Source organism: Euphorbia lathyris, chromosome 5 (genome assembly GCF_963576675.1).
Source record: "Euphorbia lathyris chromosome 5, ddEupLath1.1, whole genome shotgun sequence".
Classification (NCBI taxonomy): Eukaryota; Viridiplantae; Streptophyta; class Magnoliopsida; order Malpighiales; family Euphorbiaceae; genus Euphorbia; species Euphorbia lathyris.
Genome location: NC_088914.1, coordinates 27,106,165 through 27,127,020, shown reverse-complemented (window position 1 = coordinate 27,127,020; position 20,856 = coordinate 27,106,165). Strand labels below are relative to the sequence as shown.

The 20,856-nt window shown below is 35.5% G+C and overlaps 1 protein-coding gene and 1 pseudogene across 4 annotated transcripts; one reads left to right on the top strand and one right to left on the bottom strand.

The window, feature by feature from the left end:
• The first annotated feature begins 8,623 nt into the window (after positions 1–8,623).
• On the top strand, positions 8,624–8,742 carry LOC136231410 (5S ribosomal RNA; annotated as a pseudogene).
• Positions 8,743–13,750: 5,008 nt separating this feature from the next.
• LOC136229273 (uncharacterized) lies at positions 13,751–20,452 on the bottom strand. Of its 4 annotated transcripts, none has more exons than XR_010689030.1 (11): positions 19,975–20,452; positions 19,803–19,883; positions 19,122–19,270; positions 18,699–18,763; positions 18,284–18,385; positions 16,278–16,586; positions 15,816–15,863; positions 15,629–15,666; positions 15,281–15,394; positions 14,271–14,658; positions 13,751–14,184 (listed from the first exon to the last, which is right to left on the bottom strand). XR_010689030.1 is itself a non-coding variant. In XM_066017947.1 (11 exons), exons 9-11 carry the CDS (start codon positions 14,377–14,379, stop codon positions 13,851–13,853), a joined length of 363 nt encoding a protein of 120 aa, XP_065874019.1. In that variant the 5' UTR covers positions 14,380–14,658; positions 15,281–15,394; positions 15,629–15,666; positions 15,816–15,863; positions 16,278–18,385; positions 18,699–18,763; positions 19,122–19,270; positions 19,803–19,883; positions 19,975–20,452; the 3' UTR covers positions 13,751–13,850. The 4 variants fall into 4 exon arrangements, 1 of the variants encoding a protein (XP_065874019.1); XM_066017947.1 differs by having other exon boundaries at positions 13,751–13,917; positions 13,998–14,184; positions 16,278–18,385; XR_010689029.1 differs by having other exon boundaries at positions 16,278–18,385; positions 19,761–19,883.
• Positions 20,453–20,856: the final 404 nt, after the last annotated feature.

Below are 20,856 nucleotides of genomic sequence, written 5' to 3'. Positions count from 1 at the left end.
CCCTTGGTCCAAGCCAGTGAGAGACCCTCAAAAAGACCCAAAAGCTCCGCCTTGGTAATGGATCAGTGATCGATATTCCTTGCAAAGCCAATGATCTAATTGCCATTTTGGTCCCGAATTAATCCGCCAGCAGAAGCGCGGAGGGAGTGACCTTTGAAGGCACCATCAATGTTAAGCTTAACCCAGTGCGGAGTTGGTTGTTTCCAAGAAATTAACTTTTCGACTTTGGGATGTTGATGTCGATGTGAATCACTTAACAATAAATCGTTTACCTGTTTAACCTCATTACAGAAGGCCCTGATATTCTGACAGAGTTCAAACCATGTCTTGGACTTGAGCTAAAAAATTGCAGTGTTTCTATTCTTCCAAAGAAACCAGCAGGCGACTCCAAATAAAACACGCCCATTGGAACCTAGCTCGTGCGACGATCTCTGTAGATTTTTCAAGAGCCAAGAGTCAGGCGGTTCCTGTATAAAGGCGTCAAAATTGCAGGTTTGTAGGATATGAAGTCAGACCATACGAGCCATAGGGCAATCCCGTAAAACGTGGATTAAAGTTTCATCCCCAAAATTACAAATCGAGCAAGAGCTGGTAAGGGATAGGTGTCTTCGACTTCTTTAGTAAGCAGTTTGCCCTTGTGTGCAAGCCATAGGAAGCATCGGATCCGTTGAGGGCTTGGCCAGTCCCAGATCCATCTCCAATCAAAGGAGAGGGTAGAACCAAGAGAAGCCTCTTGAACAGCGTAAGCCGAGCTAGCACTGAACCTGCCATTTGAAGTGCCAATCCAGAAGCAACTATCAGTCCTGCGATCATCCCATGGAGGGAGAATGGAAGCCATTTGAAGGGTATATAATTCGGGTAATATAGTAGCAAACTCATCGCACTTCCAATTTCCATTGTCATCCACCATCTCCTTCACCTTTAACCTTAGATCAGAATCAATGAGAATACTTGTAGAGAGAAATTTCAGAGGGACTAAATCTCCTGTCCAAGCATCCGACCAGAAGCCATTTGAAGGGTATATAATTCGGGTAATATAGTGCCTACAAGGACTTCATCTTTAACTTGCATAAGGGCCTGTCATAAAGGAGAGCAAATTTGTTGGTTATAAATCAATTTACATTTTCTCTAAACAACTGCTTCCTCTATAATAAAAAAAGGTAATTACAATAATGGCTTCCTCTATTTTAGTATATTCAAGAGTAATATATTATTTATTTATTAAATTAATTTGAATAATAATAATTTTGATAAATATAATTTACTAAAATACAATATAATATATTATTTTACTATTTTTTATTATATACATATGAAACTGATCATGGGTTTGGAGAATTGGGTTCCGATTCCTACACTAATTTTAGTGAATCAAACATTATAAAAGGGAATCAATTCATTTTCATTCCCATTCCAAAGTATATTTTTTATAAATCAAACACTCCCTTACTAAAACAATCAACTCAGATTTCCTTCACAAGGAAATTAAAAAAAAAAAACTGACATAAATATATATCCGTAATAGAAATTTTATTATTTAGCTAATGTGGTATAATTTGATAACATTTGTCCATTGGAGTATTTCTATAAGGGATATTAAACTCATTTTAGATATAAAAAAAAACTAACAAATTTATTAAAAAATTTCCCAATATTTTATTTTATTTTATTTTTCTATATAGACTTAATATATGGATAAATAAGTAAAAAAAAATTAATTCCTTATTTATCTACCTATTAAATCTAAATGGTACAAAATTAAATCAATTGATGCGTGTATATATCGCGTGTCAAAAATTGTGTCATATAGCAAAAAAAAAAAAAAATTTAACAAATCGATTAATTTTTCATCCAAAATTGGTTAAATGTCATTTATTGAAATACTTCAACAAGAAATTTTATCAAATGATATGACGAAATTTTGGATATCACAAAAGCCAAATGAATGTAATTCTTAAATTAACCCTCAATCTATATTAAAAAAAATCAATTGGATCTTTTTGAATTTAAAATACTAATTATTTGGATCCTTTAGAATCTAAATAATAATATATTAAAAAAATAATTTTATTTATTTGATACAATTTAGATATAATTGTAAATAAGTTTTTAAAATTAAATTTCTGTTTAAATTCCTTAATTTTAATATTTGTACCCTAAGCTAATAGCTCACAAATGTGAAGGCCTCGACGAGTGGTATATATTCGGGGGGAGTTATTCGGGATCACAATGGCCATTGGATCGTAGGTTTTAATCAGTACATCGGAATCGGATCCCCCTTCGAACACATGAGATTTGTATGGGAATAATAAGCTTTACCACCAAAACACTTTAATAACTTTGATATTAGTTGTTTTTAGGCCTTTATATTCAAATACGCCTAATAAAAAAATTTGAGCCCTCTACCATCTTGGGTGCTAAGCCTGTACACTCCTATCCTAGACCAGGGCCGATCATGCTTTTGGCAGTAGCCATTTTGAGTCTCCTGGTTGAACTCATAAATGAAAATTTGTTCTTATAAGTTTTGATTTTTCAATTTATTAATTTTTTTTTTAATTATTTCAAGATTCATTCTGTTGAAGTTTTTGTTGTCTTTGGCGTAGGACAACTTCCTAATTAAATTTAAACATAATCCTACCAAGTTTTGGATACGTCTCCATATGGATATTCCAATTAATTTTGGGACACGTTAAAACTATTTATACTTATTTTTTTTACGAGGAACTATTTATATTAAAAAAAAATTTGGTTACAACTATTTATGTTAATTGATTACTGTTATATTAACAATTTTAACATATTTGTTTAAACTTAATATTTGTACACGTTTTTCTCTCCAAAATAAAACGAATTTGTGTATACGCTAATTAATCAATAAATTAAGTAGACAATTATGATGAAAATAGAATATATATTGATGTCAAAGTCAAATATAAGAAACTAATTCAATGTAAACATCACCAGAAAAGGTAATTACAATAATAGCCCATGAGCTTTAAACTTAATTTTATTATGGACTCAATACTTTAAAATAGAACATTATGACTCATGAATTTTACATTTTATTAATATAACGACCCATTTTATTATTGATGAAACTAAAATGGTTAATGATGACTTCAAAATAAAAAAAAATTCAAGACTTAAAACGGTTTAAAACCACATTTCGCAAGAACTACCATTTTTTATTTTATAAATCACTTTAGATTGTTTCTAACCAACCACTTTCTCTATTATCAAATAATATCTATATGATCTCAAAAACAAAATCACTAAAAATTAAAGTTGATTACAATGTATTTCCAACAATTATACTAATCAAAGAGGTGATCTTGGCCAATGGCAAATTGACAGTTTTGGAAATATCTCCATTCATAATGTCGAAATATCCACATCTCTGAATTGAAAGATCGAAATGCTCAACTCCGCGATCAGCTCTTAAAACCAGTAGGTCTTCAATTGAAAAAAATTGAAACCTCGTTATTTTACTAAAACCTAAAGTTCATTGGTTATAAAATTCCATTTTGAAGTTTAAAAGTCATAATAAAAATTAGTCTAAATTTCAGGGACCATGGGTGTAATTTACCCCGTAAAAAAACAAACTTCAATCATTAATAAATTTGACTAAAAAAATCCATATCTGATCACATTTAATAAAAGAATCAACTCAGATTTCCTTCACAAGGAAACTAAAAAAAGAATATATATCCACAACAGAAACTACTTCTCTACCTAGCTACATAGAAATTCAAAGCCAAATTTCTAATGAGAAATCTGAAATATGTTTTGGCAGTAGCCATTTTGAGTCTCCTGGTTGAAGTCATGAATGGGCAAATATTCCCGGATCCAGTTCGTGTGGCAGTAGTGAATGGATTAAGCCCTAACAAAAATCTACTGGTGCATTGCAAATCAAAGGATAATGATTTAGGGATTCATAATCTTCCAAACAATCAGAATTTCAGCTGGACCTTCGATCCAAGTATCTTTGGAAATACACTTTTCTGGTGCTATACTGCTCCTGACGCCAAATCTCATGCAAGTTTCAATTCGTATAAACAGGGTGATCGCCTTTTTAATCGATGTAATATATATGCAGATCGTACAACTTGTGTTTGGATTGCTAAAAATGATGGAATTTACTTTAGGGATATCTTCAGCAATAGCTCTGATGTATTCAAATACAAATGGCTACCTGGAAGGTTGGGTTTTAATCATATCATCTAAATTAATAGTTAATCTTGTAAGTATTGTTTTAATAATTAATGAAGAATACCCTATTATGAATTGAAATACAAACGAGTAAGTTATGTGATTATTCTGAATTCCTTCTTTCTTTCTTTAAAGGTCTTTGTTGGGTTTACTCGTAAGTATACCTGTTTACAGGTCCGGGTACCCGCTCAGGCTCGTGTTCAATGAGCCGGGCTTGGACAAGCAAAATTGTCCTTAGACCGTATATTTTGGGCGGGTTTGGATTTATAAAAGTAGCACGGGCCGGTTCAGTCCGGCCCGTCTATTATTATTAATTAATAAATTAAATATTTATATATTAATATTTATTTTTTAGTACAAATTTTATTTCTTTATTAGTAAAAATTATACATATATATTTAGATTGTTTTATATAGACTCGGCTTGGGATTTGATTTTTGAATACGAGCCCAGTCCAGCCCGAGCCCGCCTAAATAAACAATAGGCTAGAATGGGTTTGGATCGAGTATTTTTATATAAAAACCCGCTGAGCCCGACCTTAGTCCGGCCCATGAACAGGTGTACTAGTAAGTAAGATTGGATATAATATCTGGTTGCCTGAGTATTTTCCCATCTAGAGGTGCCTAAGTTTCAAATGCTGACCCCTGTAACAAAATCTTTTTTTTGGTAGGCAAAAGTTTAGGAGCTCTTTGAGGTGACTTCAAGGCACAATTTATTTGCAATTGTCAGAGCATCTGCAGTGGGGTGAATTACTTCCCCAAAGTAATACAAAAAACTGTATCACCCCATTGGACTAGAGAGCATTAAGTGAGGTGAGAGAAATTTTGTATCACTTTTGTGATATAGGGAGAGAAGAAATAGGTGATAAAAAGGTAGGGACTGAAATTGAAAATCACGCGGGTATGGCGGCTGAGATCGCGCCTCAGCTAGCGCGTGTAATACACACGCGCTGAGGCGTGTCTCAGCCGCAATTGTGGACTTAATCCACATTATTTTATTTTTTTTAAAAAAAACGAAAAGCGGTGGGTGGGTAAAGCCAAAAAAAATTTGAATATTGAATATTGGTAACAACGGATGAGAAAGCCAATTAAAACTCAACATCTACATGTGATGAGAGCAACGGCTCTAATTGTGAATAAAAAAAGTAATTATATATATATATATATATATATATAACGGGAGTATAAAACGGCTAGTTTTTAAAAATTTCAATATAAATACTCAATAAATTTATACAACCAAAAACGAGAAAGAAAAGGTTTCAAATGAATTTTAAACTTAAAGCAATATGTGATTAGGCCATTTAGTGCATATTAATGTTAAGTAGGAGGCCGATGAGTCACCAAGCGGTAATGGAGTGCCTGACCACATTTCTTTGTGAAAATGCTAGCAATCTCATAACGTACCCAATTTTCCGAACTTAATCGATCTCTCGTAAGGAATCCGGTTACTTTTTCCCGTTTAAACTGGGTGGCGAATCTACTTATCTTTGAACTTCGGTCCTATCGAGTTGTTCGATTCCCACATTGAATTCGCTTCGATAACACACAATCGACTAACGATTTCATCCCCTCGAGTCTTCCGAGCGAGGCTTGCCTATACCTAACAATCATGTGGTCAAGACCAGCTCCAAGGGCGATTGCCCAAGGCACCCGGCTAGGGCCTCCCTATATGGGGGCCTCCAATTATTTTTACTATTAATAATACACATGCATTAGGGAGGCCCCCCGATCTTTTTACTATTAATAATACCTGTAGATGCAAGCAGGGTCAGTCCTGACAATTTATGGGTCTTAGGCCAGCGCACCCCAGGCCTAGACCTAGGGCCAGCCCTGCATGCAAGTAACTATAATTCATATATATTTCTACAAATGTTTTTTTTGTAATGAGTTTATTTTTTTAATTTTACTCCATAATTAGCACCTTTCAATTTCAAAGGAATAAATTTTTTCTAAACTTACAAAATGTCTCTTTAACCCCCAACTTGCTTAAAATAGTATATTTGCCACTTGAATTTATTGAAGTGATATATATTTCAATTTATCTAAATCTGTAAAAACAAATAAAACATAAAAAAATAAAGGTCTAATTCGTGATTCAATTTATTAAACCCTGATTTTCTATATGAAATGCTAAACTCGCTGGAAACAGCTTGTTTTGCTAAAGCCAAGAGGAGTGGAGCTTTACTTGTATCCAGCGGTCAAACGTCGGATTATCCAATGACGGACAGCGACAGATCATGGTGGCAGTGGCAGAGAAAGCGGCAGAGCGGCAGGTGAAAGTGTGTGGCGATGGGATTACCTAAAGAAGCAAGATGACTTGAAGTATCACCGCCTTGAGTGTTCAAGGGTTAATCGAAATTTAATCATTTTAGTTTATTTTAATTGTAGTTGGTAGTTGACTTATTTTGTAGAAAGGGTACGAAAGTTGTACCTATTTTGGCCTCTGTCTTTCCCTTTAAATAGGTGAAGCAGAGAAAAGTTTAGTACTTCAGATTTTTAGTATTTTTTTAGTAACATAGAATAGAAGAAAGAAGAGAGCTCCCATGGAGTCTCAAGCTGTATCAAGAACCATCGTCTGCTCACTGCTCGATATGAGTGAGTAGTCCTTTTGAACGGGCACGGCCTGGCCGACCCGGTGATGTAAGTGTTACAATGTTTTTATGAATATTTCGTATTTTGCCAATGTTGTGGTCAATGAGGGTTTAACTTTCTTGCTTAAGCATGTATGTATGTGTTAGATGAATGATAGGACACTGCTTTCATCTTCACCGATATCTCTATTGATCTCCCAACTTCGAAGCTGACAAGTTAGAAGGTTGTGTCAAGGGTTTTCTCATCTAGAAATGCATTTTTGTTCTTAATGCTAGAAAGAACGTATCTTTAGGACGCTAAAGGTGTTAGTAAATCTTAGGAGTTTGAGAACACACGAAAGTTGACTCAAACTCACTTCAAAACTGAAACTTTGGCTTCATTGGCATTGTCTTGTATTCATGGAATGTTGTAAGACGTAGCACACCGTGTTCGGCTATGTCGAGCCTGTTCTATTCTCTAAAATCTTTGCAAAGTTATTTCATTTTCTTGTTTCATCAGTCTGCCTGAATTGTTAAGTAACCAACATCAAACAATCAACGATAAAAGAAGACACTGTTGTGACACACACTGTTTAGCAACGATTTCTAATATTGATTTGAATCACAATCCCTGTGGAGACGATACTCACTTATCACTTTATTACTTGTATCTAGTGCACTTGCTAGAGTCTAATCTGAGGACAACAAAGGTCCCTGCAATTTTACCCGCAATCCCCTAGAGGTATAAAGCTCTAGGAGCACCAACAAACAACAGTACCCAAGGTATGAAAACAGTATCTGGCCGAGCCAAATCCTAGTAATCGCCACTAATCTACCCCACAGATATGTCGTGATATGCTTCCCAAAGAAAATCTCAGATTTCTCCCAACTTACTTATTGTCCAGAAATGCTACCATAAAAAGCAAAAGTCGGGGCTATGGTATTTACATTAGCAGCAGATGCTTTACATAAGATCATAATGTCATCCGCATATAATAGGTGAGTCGGCATCATGAATGAGCTGGAATAAGTGGATGGGTTAAGATGGCCTTTCTCCACTAGCTGCATTGGAAATCTGCTAAAAAAATCCTCCGCAAGGCTAAACATTATTGAGGACAACGGATCTCCTTGTCTCACCCCTCTAGAGTAAGCAAAATACCCATTTATTCCGGCTGATGTCATTATAGAGATGTGAGATGAATATAAGATGTTCAGGATCCAGTTGTGAAACTGCAATGAAAACCTGAATGCCTTAAGAACCGACAAGAGAAAGTTCCATTCAAGGGTATCAGAAGCCTTTGTGATGTCTATCTTCAAACCCATATTACCTCCAAAACACTTTTCCTGAAGCGTATTAACTTCCTTTGACGCTAATGCAATGCACTGATGAATGTGTCAGTCTTTAATGAAACCAAATTGATTAGGAGAGATCACCGAGCTCACCACTTCAGCCAACTTGACCGCCACAATTTTGGATATGATCTTAAAACCGAAATTGCTCAATTTGTAGAGCATTGTCAACCTTGGTATAAGTGCCATTAAGTTTGAGTTCAGTCCCGTGCTAGCCATGCCTGTTTCAAAGAACCAATGAACCATACTACAGACATTTAGACCCACAATATCCTAAAAGAATTAGAAAAATTTACCCATGAAGCCATTTGGGCTAGACGCAGTATCTGCACTCATGGACATTATAGTTTTTCGGATCTCCATGGCAGATGGACAATGTAGGATCTTTCGTTCATTTGTTGCATCATTAGATGATGTATAATCTCTCGAATTCCGGATAAATCTTCCACTAAAGTGGCTGAATTCGAAAATAATCTTGCATAAAAATTAGAAGGGTGTGATCATACTAACACTAATGCACCGGATCCCATCAGAACTTCGAAGTTAAATGTGCTTGGGCGAGAGTAGCACTAAGATGAGTGACCTCTTAGGAAGTCCTCGTGTTGCACCCCAAAACCTTTTACAAGCACTAATGCATCAGATCCCATCAGAACTCCGAAGTTAAACATGTTTGGGTGAGAGTAGTACTAAGATAGGTGACGTCTTGGGAAGTCCCCGTGTTTCACCCCAAAACCTTTTTACATTCTCTGAAATTCAAGTACCAATCAATAGACAGTAAATCATTAATATGACTTTTTGGTAACGATGACCGAAGCTAACGCAGTCGCCGCACTGTCGCTTCCCCTTTTACCTCCGGCAACTCCAATCTGAAATCATACGAGTTCAAGAGGACTTATCTTCCGCAGATCACCTAGACATCAGAGTTCTCTTCAACCCAAAGCTTCACTATGGAGCCACACTGGAGTAAGCCACTAAATCAAACTCACCTTCCTTCTCATCGGTGCTTCAACAGAACATACCTGTTAACCCGGAATCAATAGCCATGGTCTTTGAAATTTGGGAATTCGATCCATTAGAATCTCGCAGGTGGCATATGACAAAAGGCTTACTATGTGCAAGCAGTCCTTAATCGACCGATTGATAATATCGAAAGGAGAAAGTCCTTGGAAAGTGGCAAACCTAAAACAGAAGCTCAACTCGGAGTGGGATTTACAGGAACCATGGCGATTGATATCTATAGAAAGGGGATTCTTCCAAGTTTTCTTAGCAAAGGAGTTTTGAATGTGAAACTAAGAACCTTCCATCTTCAAAAGAGCTTTGCTGAAAAAATCCACACACGCACAGATTTGGGTATGTCTATATGATTTACCTTGGGAATATTGGGATACTCAGATACTCTTGGATATTGCAAAAGGCTTAGGAGGCCTAATTCGATTTGATAGAGCCATCCTAGAATGAGATTTTGGTCACTTTCCATGATTACTGACTGATGTCGATCTCATGGATAAGAGTAAACAACTTTGGATTGACGTGGTTTATGAAAACTTACCCAGTTTTTGCAAAGTATGCTCCAATATTAGCCATATAGCTTATGAGTGTCGGAAGAACTTGAAACCAGAATAGCAGAAACACAAGCGAATGGAGAATATGAGTCGGGTGACATTGAATGCTCGACCCAGCTTACTAGTGAGTAATAGGAGTGACAGAAGGAATGCCAGGACTGATCCGGAAATAGCCTTAGTGCCAGTTTTGGCTGTGATATAAAAAATAATAAATGCTTTGGAGATTAATAATCAGATTAGTATCGAGCTTGGATGCGGAAGTGGGAGGCATTCAGTCTACTTCTAGTAATGGTTCAGTTGAGGATGTGCAACTATGAGAGGATCCCTGCGACAGACCACTGTCACCTGGAAACTCAAACATCGTTGTTGCTACGAATGCCTCGCCAACTGCTATTTGAAGGAGCATGAACTGCACCTCTCCTTCAGTTAGTTGGGCATATTAAGTTGAATTTGAGAATCAGGCGGAATGGGAAACCGTGACATTAAAAGCTCGGAAGAGGCAACCTTGAGTTACTAAGACTGACAGTACTCCAACTCAGACCAAACCGGTCACTAAATTACTTTCTCGCTTTAAATGATAATTCTTTACTAAAATTGCAGGGTTATCCTGAACATGGATACACAAAGCTATCTTTATAGTTATACCTAGCCATAAGCCTGATTTTCTTTGCATTGCGGAACCCATGGTTGATTTAAACTCCATTGATCATCGGTTTTTGGATCGACTAAATATGTAGTTTCTTGCTCATAATCAAAAGGACTGTAAGACTCTCTTGTTGTACAAATTAGGCCGTCTAAACTGTCCTGGTCTGGTTACTCCTAGTCAGGAGCAATTTATTTTAATCAATTGCCAGCTGTGTGGTAAAGATCATAATTTTTTCTTTGTTTACAGGAGCATCTAGGCTAATCGGTGGAAAACCATATACAAAGAGATATTGTCTTTTCATTCGACAGCTCCGAGGAATTGGTTGGTTGGTTGCGATTCTAATGTTGTTTTAGGCGCTCATTAGAAGTTTGGTAGTCCTTGTGCGCAAAGGCCATGTCGAGAGTTTCATGAATTCATTGATTCTGGGGAATGGTGGAAGGTAAATATAGCAGGTTCCTTATTTACCTAGTCTAATGGACGGTAGGCTCAGGCTAGAGTGGATTGCAGGCTTGACATGATACTGGTATCTGGAGATTTCACTGATTTATGGTTGCATATTTGCACGACGCTGATGAGGCGCCATTCTGATCAATATCCTTTGTTATTTTGATATTACCAGAATATTAATTATTTCCATTTTCAAACCATGTGGGTTTCTCATCTAGGTCTGAAGGATGTTATTCGGGATTACTGGGATGGAACTCACCCTCAAATTGGTCGGATGTACCTCTTATACCACAAACTTTGTGGTCTTAGGCTGATTATGTGCTTATGGAACAAGGAAATTTTTGGCCATATTGGCAGTATATCATGGCCAGTGAACAGAAATTGAATGAGATTCAGCTTGAGATTGCTAACAATGGTTTTACCTCTACGCTTCATAATCAGGAGTTTCGCCCACGCTCGACTTGATTTTCACCTCTAACAGAAGGAAACATACCTAAAAGAGAAAAGCAGAATGACTTGGCTCACTTCTGGAGATAGAAATAGTGCATTTTCCATCAAATGGCTGCTCACCGTAAAGCTTTGAACAACATTTCGGCTATGATGATTAATGATGCACTTTCTACTAATGATACACAAATCGTTAATCATATTTATTGATATTACAAAGATTTATGACTATTAATAAATGTGATATCATATATTGGTTCCTTTCATATCAATTATGGGATTTTTTTGTGCTTGTTTTTTTTTCATTTCTCGCTGTTATCATAGGAGTATTTGTGGTAGGATAAAAGAAAAACTATGATAAATGTCTAACTCTACAGCCAAAACAATACTAATATGAATTAGAAGTTCTCAACTTGTACGTTATTGAATTCTTAATCTACTTGCCTTTATATTGATCAGCATATTAATTGGCAGAAGTCAGAAATTTATTTCAGTACTATGATTGGGGATCGACGGGCGTCATCATTGGCAGGTATTCTTGGTGTTACTATTGGTTCAGTTCCTTTTAAATACCTGGGGGTTCTGCTGTTCTGGGGTAGTCTCCATTCCCGTTCATTGCGTGACTTGATGTATAAGGTTGTCGCCACATTTGTCGATGGAATGGAAGCTGCCTTTCAATGGCTGGCAAGTTAGCTCTTGTTAAATCAGTTATAACTAGGGCATTTATTCACTCTTTTATCCTGTATAAATGGATGTCTTTTGTACTCTCTTATATAAAGCGTTGCATGTTTAACTTCGTCTGGACTGGCTCAACAATTCATAGAAAGTTGATTACTGTCTCTTGGGGTATGTGTTGTCGCCCGGTTAAGGAGGGTGGGCTTGGTGTAAGGGATTTGAAAAGGAGGACTATTGTGTGTGGGAACCGTCGCTCAGTGGATTATTCACCTTGAAACAATTCTATGTATGGAATTTTTCGGCACTAGAGGATCCGCCTTGGACTCGATTTATTTGGGGACCCTCCATTCTAGCATCACACTCTTTTGTTTGTTGGAGAGCTTTTCTCGGTTCATTACCATCACATGACTTGCTTCGGGCCCGGGGTATCTATATTACATCCTGCTGCTCCCTTTGTGCTGCTGATTCTAAAACTCTGGATCACATTTTTGTAAAATGTGCATTCACTAGGAAAGTTTGGCATGGTGTTGGTTCGCTTTTTGGGAGATCAGTTGTGCTTGAGTCAGTTCAACAGCTAATTTTGGTGGATGCGTCTCAGCGATTTAGCGCGCAAGTCCGAGTTATTTAGGCTGCCGCCATTGACAATATTGCAGTGAAACTCCTACAATAGATTTCAAATTAATTTTCTTTTTTTATTTTATATATGTTAATGGTAATTTTAAAATGTCAAAAAGTAATAACTAAAAAATTGAAAGTGATTTGTTTTTTTCATTAGTGGTGTATGCGTTGTTGGTAATTTAGAAATGTCAACATACCATCACTACTAGAAAAATCCGGATTTCTGATGGAAAAAACCGTCAGAAATTGGTCAATTTCCGTCCACAAATTGGATTTACAGACGGAATGACTAATGGAACGGAAACGTGGGAAAAATGGCCAACGCAAAATTCGCAGACATTTTTCATGAAGGAACTTTCTGACGGTTGTGTGAGAAAACCGTCGAATCATCGACGGATATTCAACGAAATTTTACATCACATTATCCAACGTTTCCCAGTGACGTTTTTCCAAACTGTTTGACGGAATATGTAGACGAATTGAAAACCCCAGAAAGTTTTATTCCGTCAAAAGATCAAATTTCAGACAGAAATTTCATCAAAAAACAAAAAACAATTCAGGCTATATATATTCAATATATATATTAATCTATTTATTTTGGTAGGATATATATTAATCTATTTTAATTTTAGTATATATATTATTAAAATTAAAATAAATTCAAAACCGTAGAAATAATTACAAAATTAATCAAATCAATCATTACATGATATTAGTAATCTAGTACAGAAATGCTTACTTGTGTCGCACTTTTTCATGTTGTTGTGTCGCACTTTTGTGCGACACAACAGGGGTGCGACACAAGAATTTTGCATCGCTCTTGAGAGCGACACAAACTACTCATGTGTTGTGTCGCACTTGTCACGCGCGCGATACAATAGAGCGATAACTCTTGTGACGCGCTTCTAGAGTGCGCGACACAACATATGATAATTCTTGTGACGCACTCCAAGGGTGTGCGACACAAGGTCCCCAATTAATCTGGTACACTTTGTGTCGCTCATTCCTCACGCGCGACGCAAAATATTGATATTTTTTTAAAAAAAATTACAAAATTTTCCAGCATCTAGCAAAAAATTTTATAATCAAAATTTATTTGATTCTACATGATATTATAGAACATACACATAAAACTACAAATACCACATTGCATAAATACATACATATTCAAAATATAATCACAACTTATATGAATGAAATAGTTTAAAATCACATATATCTATGTATAAATAGTGTAAAATCACTAAATTTAGATTAATTAAAATGCAATATTTATTACATCACTTCACCAAGGGTATATTAAGGAAAAAAACAATAATATTTATTATTTTCTTACTGGACTGGCTATTTCAAACAGGAATACAGCAATGTTTATAGACACCAAAACACCTCTGCAACCAAAATTGGGACACTCAGAGTTAAACATAACTTCATTTCAAAATTCATGACCAAAAATAAGATTAGAGCTCACATTAAGTAGAGATCAGAAGTTTCTTCGTTTTGATCCAAGGTCTGTGAACTACTTGAACTGCCATTTACATTCTCTTTTCCCAACTTGATGAAACTTTTCACTGTAAAATCATCATACATTGAAATTGACTTTTCTTCTTCACTTTGGTCTTCTAAATTATACAACTCATAATTTTCTGATTTTGTACCTGAAGACACAGGAAAAATCTAAATCAAGCTTAATTTACAAGTGAGATGATTAATGATATAAGACATGATTAACTGAATTTCTAACCTTTATTGAGTTTTCCAAGATAAGAATTGAGGGATTTCAGTTCCTCCATTGTACTTCTCCAAAACCACCTCATGAGAAGATTCTGAAGAGGGGTTATCTCCATTGCCATGGAGTTGTCCAAAATAAGAATTTAGCAACCTCAGTTGCTTCGTTGTCTGTAATTCCATGCCTAAATTTTCCCCTTTTATGTTCCAGAGTCTATGCAGAGAAGATGCTTGGGTCAGAATCAGATTCTGGAAATGGAAAGTTCCTTGATTCAAAATTGCAGGTCTTTTAGGGGCATAAATTCCATCTGCTGTCGTCTGGTGTCTTACAGAATTGAGAGGAAAGACATGATCTTTGTAGGGCAATTTATAGCATACTGGAACTACAGCCATCCAAATTAGACCTGATAATATAAACTAAAGGTTATTATGAGAATCATTCCAATCAATCATTTTGTGTTCTTATTAATTTCATGATTACATATATGTTTTATATGTTTATATATCTAAGTTATAGGGTCAAAAGTTGTAACATATATATGAATGAAATTAGAGTTTCACACATGATAAGAACATAGAGAAAAACCCAGAAACTTAAAATAGCAAAAAAGGGAAGAAAGAGGAGAAAGTACAGAACATATACATACCAATTAAAAGGAAAAAGGTAGCAGATAAATTAGAGTTGTGTTGTATGACAGACAATTCAGAAATTATGAGATCAAAACAAGTATTATATGATCCAAAATCCAAGGAAAGGCCACTCATATCTAATATCTCCATCAAGAATCAATGTATCTAAATTTTGCAGGGTTGGGTTATCTTTGTTGCTCCATTCACATTTTGGCACTTGTCCAACATTTGACCCACTTGGGATTTGCATGTGGCCCTATCTAATTTAACTCCCACGGTTTCTATTGTCACTCAATACAGATAGTTTGTCAAATTTGTTTTTTAGTACATAATACAGAGTGATAATGATTTTTCAAATTTAACAGAAACAGATTGTATAACTTAAGAATGACTTACAACTCCAATGACAGAAGGAAGCCAGCCCTTATATAAAGCCCGGGGATCTTCTTCCCAAAGCATTGTTGATAGAGCGTGGAACATTCCTCTATATTGATAAGGTGATTTACCAGTCTGCAAAACAAGAAATATGAAGAAAAACACACCTTAGAGTGCAAAAATCCAACATACATAGTTGTAGAAAATGGCAAGGCACCTTAAAAAGAATTACGTCTAAATTCACGGCCAGTCATAATGTCAATATGACAAGTTCTCCCATGAAGTGGCTCCATTAAGATATATAAGAGAATCAAATTGGTAAATGAAAAATCACCATCATTTGAAATGAGGAAAAAATGGATTTCTTACCGTTTCCAGTTTTCTGTTGATATAGCCACAAAATTCCCCTGTCAAAAAGCATAGAGGGAAAATAAGCAAGGGATAAAGAGATATCTCTTAAATGGATCCAGAAAACAATAAACCAAGTAAGACATGCTTAATTATCATTGTAATTAAGTATACTAGCAGAGATAATACAGATGGTGTTCTGGTGTACCTCTATATGCTCCACTTCCACAACAAGCATTCACTCCATCTTTAAAACCTGCTCATACATAATTAATCATTAGGATAATTTACTTATGGATCAGCTAATAAATAATCTAGAAAAATTAAGATTACTTATTCATAGATCACAAGCCTGAAAAACTATAATAATGATAAGCACAAATTTTTCTGTTTAAGTTTCATATTGCTGTCAATTTGCTTTAGCAAACAAACAAGAGCTCAAATTTCCCAAATTCATAAACCTAAAATAAAACCCAATCAAATTTAGTGAACCACATCAACTGGTTAATTCCCTAACATTAACAAAGCTAGCAATAAATCAACCCGTAAAACCAAAGAAACTCAAATAGGTGAAACTTTTGTCACAATTCAGGATATGCAATTGATTTATCAAACAAAATTGGAGAATTAGAAAAACTAAGAAAAATCATATGAACAGATCGAGATATACCTGATGGAAATCCGGCGTGTTTCGGTTTTTGACCGAACTCCGGTGAACCGTCACCTTGTCCATCCTTTCGCTTTATTATTACTTTTGAGTTCCGGCACGGCTATCTCCTTTCCTCATTCCGGATTTGACGTCGTCGTCCCATTATAGTTATAGCCGAATCGATAGTCTAGAAGAGAGAGGGGTCATCGGAATAGAAATATGTCGATAACAAGAGAAAATGATCTAACCGCCGTCGAGAGACTCGTCTCCATCGAGAACAAATCGCCATTGAGTCAAGTGGCTGGAAAGGGGGAAGGAACCCTAAGGCTTCTTTTTATTCGAGAGAGGAAAAGGAGGCAGAGATAAGGTTAGAATCGGAAAAAGCGAACAAGATGTAAGGGTTAGGGGAAAATTAGGAAAATGGATGGGTTAAGTTTAGTTGATTGGGCTTTAATCATACTGAGTCCGAATTTACTTATACATATTCCTCTTCTTTTTTATGTTTTTTTATTTATCTATCAAAATTAATTAATAAAACTAAAATTTACCAAAAATAAAACTTCATACTAATTAAGAATCAAGTTAATATTTTAATTCTAAATATAGATAATTAATGTGATGTTATAAAGGTAACAAATGTTTTGTAAATAAATTATTTAACACCCGGCGTCCGCGCCCAGAAAATCCGGTTGCGACAAAATTATTTTTTATTTTTAATTAATCTATATGGGATAAGTTTTTAAGTTTATATATATGTACATGCTATTTGATTTTCATCATTTTTTTTAATTCTTTAGTATTTTAAGAAATATGAAGAAAAAATAATTATATTCAAATAGTAGTTTGTATTAGTTGTGTCGCACTTTTAAAAAGGAGCGACACAAAAATAACACACTTCTTGTGTCGCTTTTATAAACGCGTGTCACAAAGATAACACACTCCTTGTGTCGCTTTGGTAAAGGCGCGTCACAAGCTTGCTCTTGTGTCACACTATAAGACAGGCGATACAAGAAGTAACTCGTTTGTGACGCACGCTCTTCAAGCATGACACAAGTGATGACACAAAATACTTAGTTGTGTCGCGTTTACAGAACGCGCGACACTAGTTACTCTGTTGTGTCGCTTTATCTTCAAGCGCGACACAAGAGGTGCGACACAAGTGACCATTTCTGTACTAAAGTTATTAGATCCTTTATAAAAGCAGGTGCAAAAATGCACCATTCCTTTACAAAAACATGTCCAAAAATGCATCATCCATATACAACTATCAAAATATGATGCCACAAAATTGGCCTAATTAATTAAGTAGTAATAATTTAAAAAAGTACTTGAATCCTATACAAAATCATATCAAAAAATGCACCATGCATACCAAAAACCATTTGATGATGCACCTTCAAGACTCATAACCACTCGAACATGTAAAAAAAGAATTCGTTGAAAAGTGGTACAGAGAAAATACAAACCAAGAACAAGAGCAAGACAATATATAAAACAAACATAAAGCAGGGACCAAACAAAACTAAAGCAATGACAAAATTTTCCATTTCAATGTCAATTGCATGATTCTAATAGAGAGAATAATAACTATTAAGTTCTGTATGCAAGAATGTCTCACTAAAATAATTGCACCTCAACCTCTAGATTTTAGACCAACAAAGAGAATGAGGTTGACCAAATGTAAGGCATAATCCACCAATAGGGCAACATAATATAGGCCACCAAATTAACTACTAGAAATATGAGATATATTACATAACCAGGGATAAGCAAAACAAAATCAGGAGACAAAATCCTTATCGATGAGTTGCAATCTCAACACAGAACTTTGCACCTATGAACTTATTAAATGAATTTAGGTAAAGATGGTGGAAAAGACATTGATGTATTTATTAAATCCAACATCTACAAGAAAAACCTTGCCTAGACAGAAAACCATAGCTTCCTAAAACATTTATAAGATTACATTACTACTTAAAAATTAACCCAACACGAATGGGAGTTAAATTCTGTGTCCTATGATTTACCTCATCTTCTCTAAATCTGCCAGAATTACAGATCCTCTTGAAGAGTTCTCCACCTGCAGCATACTCAATTACAATGGCTAGATGGATAGGTGTTAACAGGACCTGAAATTATAACATCTCGAATTGTGTTAAACTCAACAACCGAAACACTAGAAATTACTTAGCTCTAATTAGAGTGCTTAATGCAAGGAAGTTAAACATAAGCACCTAGTCAGCCGACATAATTAGTGGACATATACTAGTTTGCTTGTCAATAAAATGGGGGAAGACTAAGGAAAGATGATCAAATTTGTTTTTGTACAATATGTAATATTCATGGAAGTCTATTTTAGCAGAGCAAAGTAGTAGCTTGGCTACTGCAGCATACATCAATGACTAGAAATAAAGAAAAGAGCAAAAGAATTCAGAAACAGACCTACTATATTGGGGATACTTAAGTGACCGATGGTTCATTATTTCCCTTTGAACATGTTCATCAATCTGCAAACACAAAACCAAATGATGAATACCAAATTGCAGAACAAAATTAAACAACAAAATGAATCTCAGAAAATTTTCCACAAACAAGTAAGGATATTAAATAACACTACAGACTTTATGACCTCTTTCAATAAACTTAGCAGCAAAAAGCTATTTTCTAATGTCACGCAAGCAGAGGTAACCTCCATATGTTAAAGAACACTACAGACTTTGTGGCCTCTTTCAATAAATTTAGCAGCAAAAAGTTATTTTCTAATGTCACGTAAGCAGGGTAACCTCCATTTGTGACCTCATTTAGAAACAGACTATGCCACTAATGTCATGCTAAAGAACAAATTATAAAAGGTAGTGCAGTTACCAACTCGTGAAGGTCACGCAAGCAGGGTAACCTCCATATGTTATCGTGCATCATGACACTAGGGAAACATCAATATGTTGGTGCGAGCTTCACCAAAGATCTCCTATCCAAGAACTTTGCTATCTCCATCTATAAATCCTCTTTCAAACCTGTTTATATGATAAAGTTCAATTTACAAGTAGATAATAATATTGAGTAGAAGTTTTTTTTTATCCAATTACTATATACAACCTATTCGGTGTTCAATTTTGGAACCGAGCGAACACAGTTTTTATTCAAACTGAACATGAACAAAGGAAATCAGGACTGTTTACAAATTCATTTGACATCTTCAATCTGTTTGAAATTAAAAATCAAGCACTTTAAGTTTTTAAATTCTCAATTTAAGAGGTATTGTTATAGTTTTGTTAAAAAAGAGCGCATTAGAGATGTCTTAGGACATCTGTCAAGCAAATCCATTTGATAGATCTTAACTAACAATTCACTAAACCAGCTCACAGTCTATAGGTTCACAATCTAGATCCACTCATAAATAATTCACAATATTTCAATCACGTTATATAGTCACATTTCATCTCAGATAATAGTCGACAAAAGGAAGAAAGAACATCAGAAATCAATAGTTCGTCTGAGAAATACCAAAAGACGTCCACTGAACTTTCGATTTAATCGAATTCTGACCTTCAATAAACTGGCCACCAGAAGCCGTTCAGCTCCTCCGCCTATGCCATGCATTCCGGTCACGGGATTGTTTTCGCACGACTGAAAATAAAGCAAATAAAAAAACATTAGCTTTAAGGAAAATAAGTAAACAAATATCAGAATCAGCTCGAGAAGAAAGCGAAAGCCTCACCGATCTAGTCAGTTCATTACCCATCCGACCAACCGACTGTTATTTCCATTCAACCTCTCCACCAAAAACCATTCCCATTCGCCGTCACCTGAACTCATACTACAGTCCGCAGGAAACGTCGAATCTAAGAAGGAGATGAGAAGAAAACAAAAAAAGCAAGAACCGCTATTGACGGAGACGAAGTTGACCTCGAGCAAAGGTGTCCGGCCATGGTGTTTTTGGGTTCTTATTTGCGTTGATTGAGAGAGGGCGAGCCTTGGCGCAACGGTAAACGTTGTTGTCGTGTGACCAAGAAGTCACGGGTTCGAGTCTTAGAAGCGGCCTCTTGCCAAATAAATTGGTAGGGAAAGGCTTGCCCCAGTACACCCTTGTGGTGGGAACCCTTCCCGGACCCTCGCTCAGCGGGGACGCGTAGTGCGACTGGGCTGTTTTTTTTTTTTTTATTGGCGTTGATTGAGAGAAAAGAGAAACAAAAAGATGGAGGCTGCCTAAATGGTTTAGGATGTAACCCTAATGAGGCTTTTATACTTCCATTTCTTTTATTATTCCAAATTGACCTTAACACTTTTTAAACACTGCAAATTGACCCCATATTCTTTTTAATCCCTCTGTTATTTTCACATCAGTCCCCCACTTGTTTAAATTATTTTAATTTCATCCCCATATTTCTAAATTATCCCTGTAAAGTAGATTGGGCTCATTAACTTGGGCCAGAATCCAGCCCATCCTCTTTAATTAAGAGTAAGTTACATAATAATCCAATCATTGGATTAATTATTTACATACGTGCCATAATCTAAAATAAATTTGTTAAAATGTCAAATTCATATAAATTTAAACTTGAAAACATCAAAAATATAAAAATGAAAACATTAAGCAACA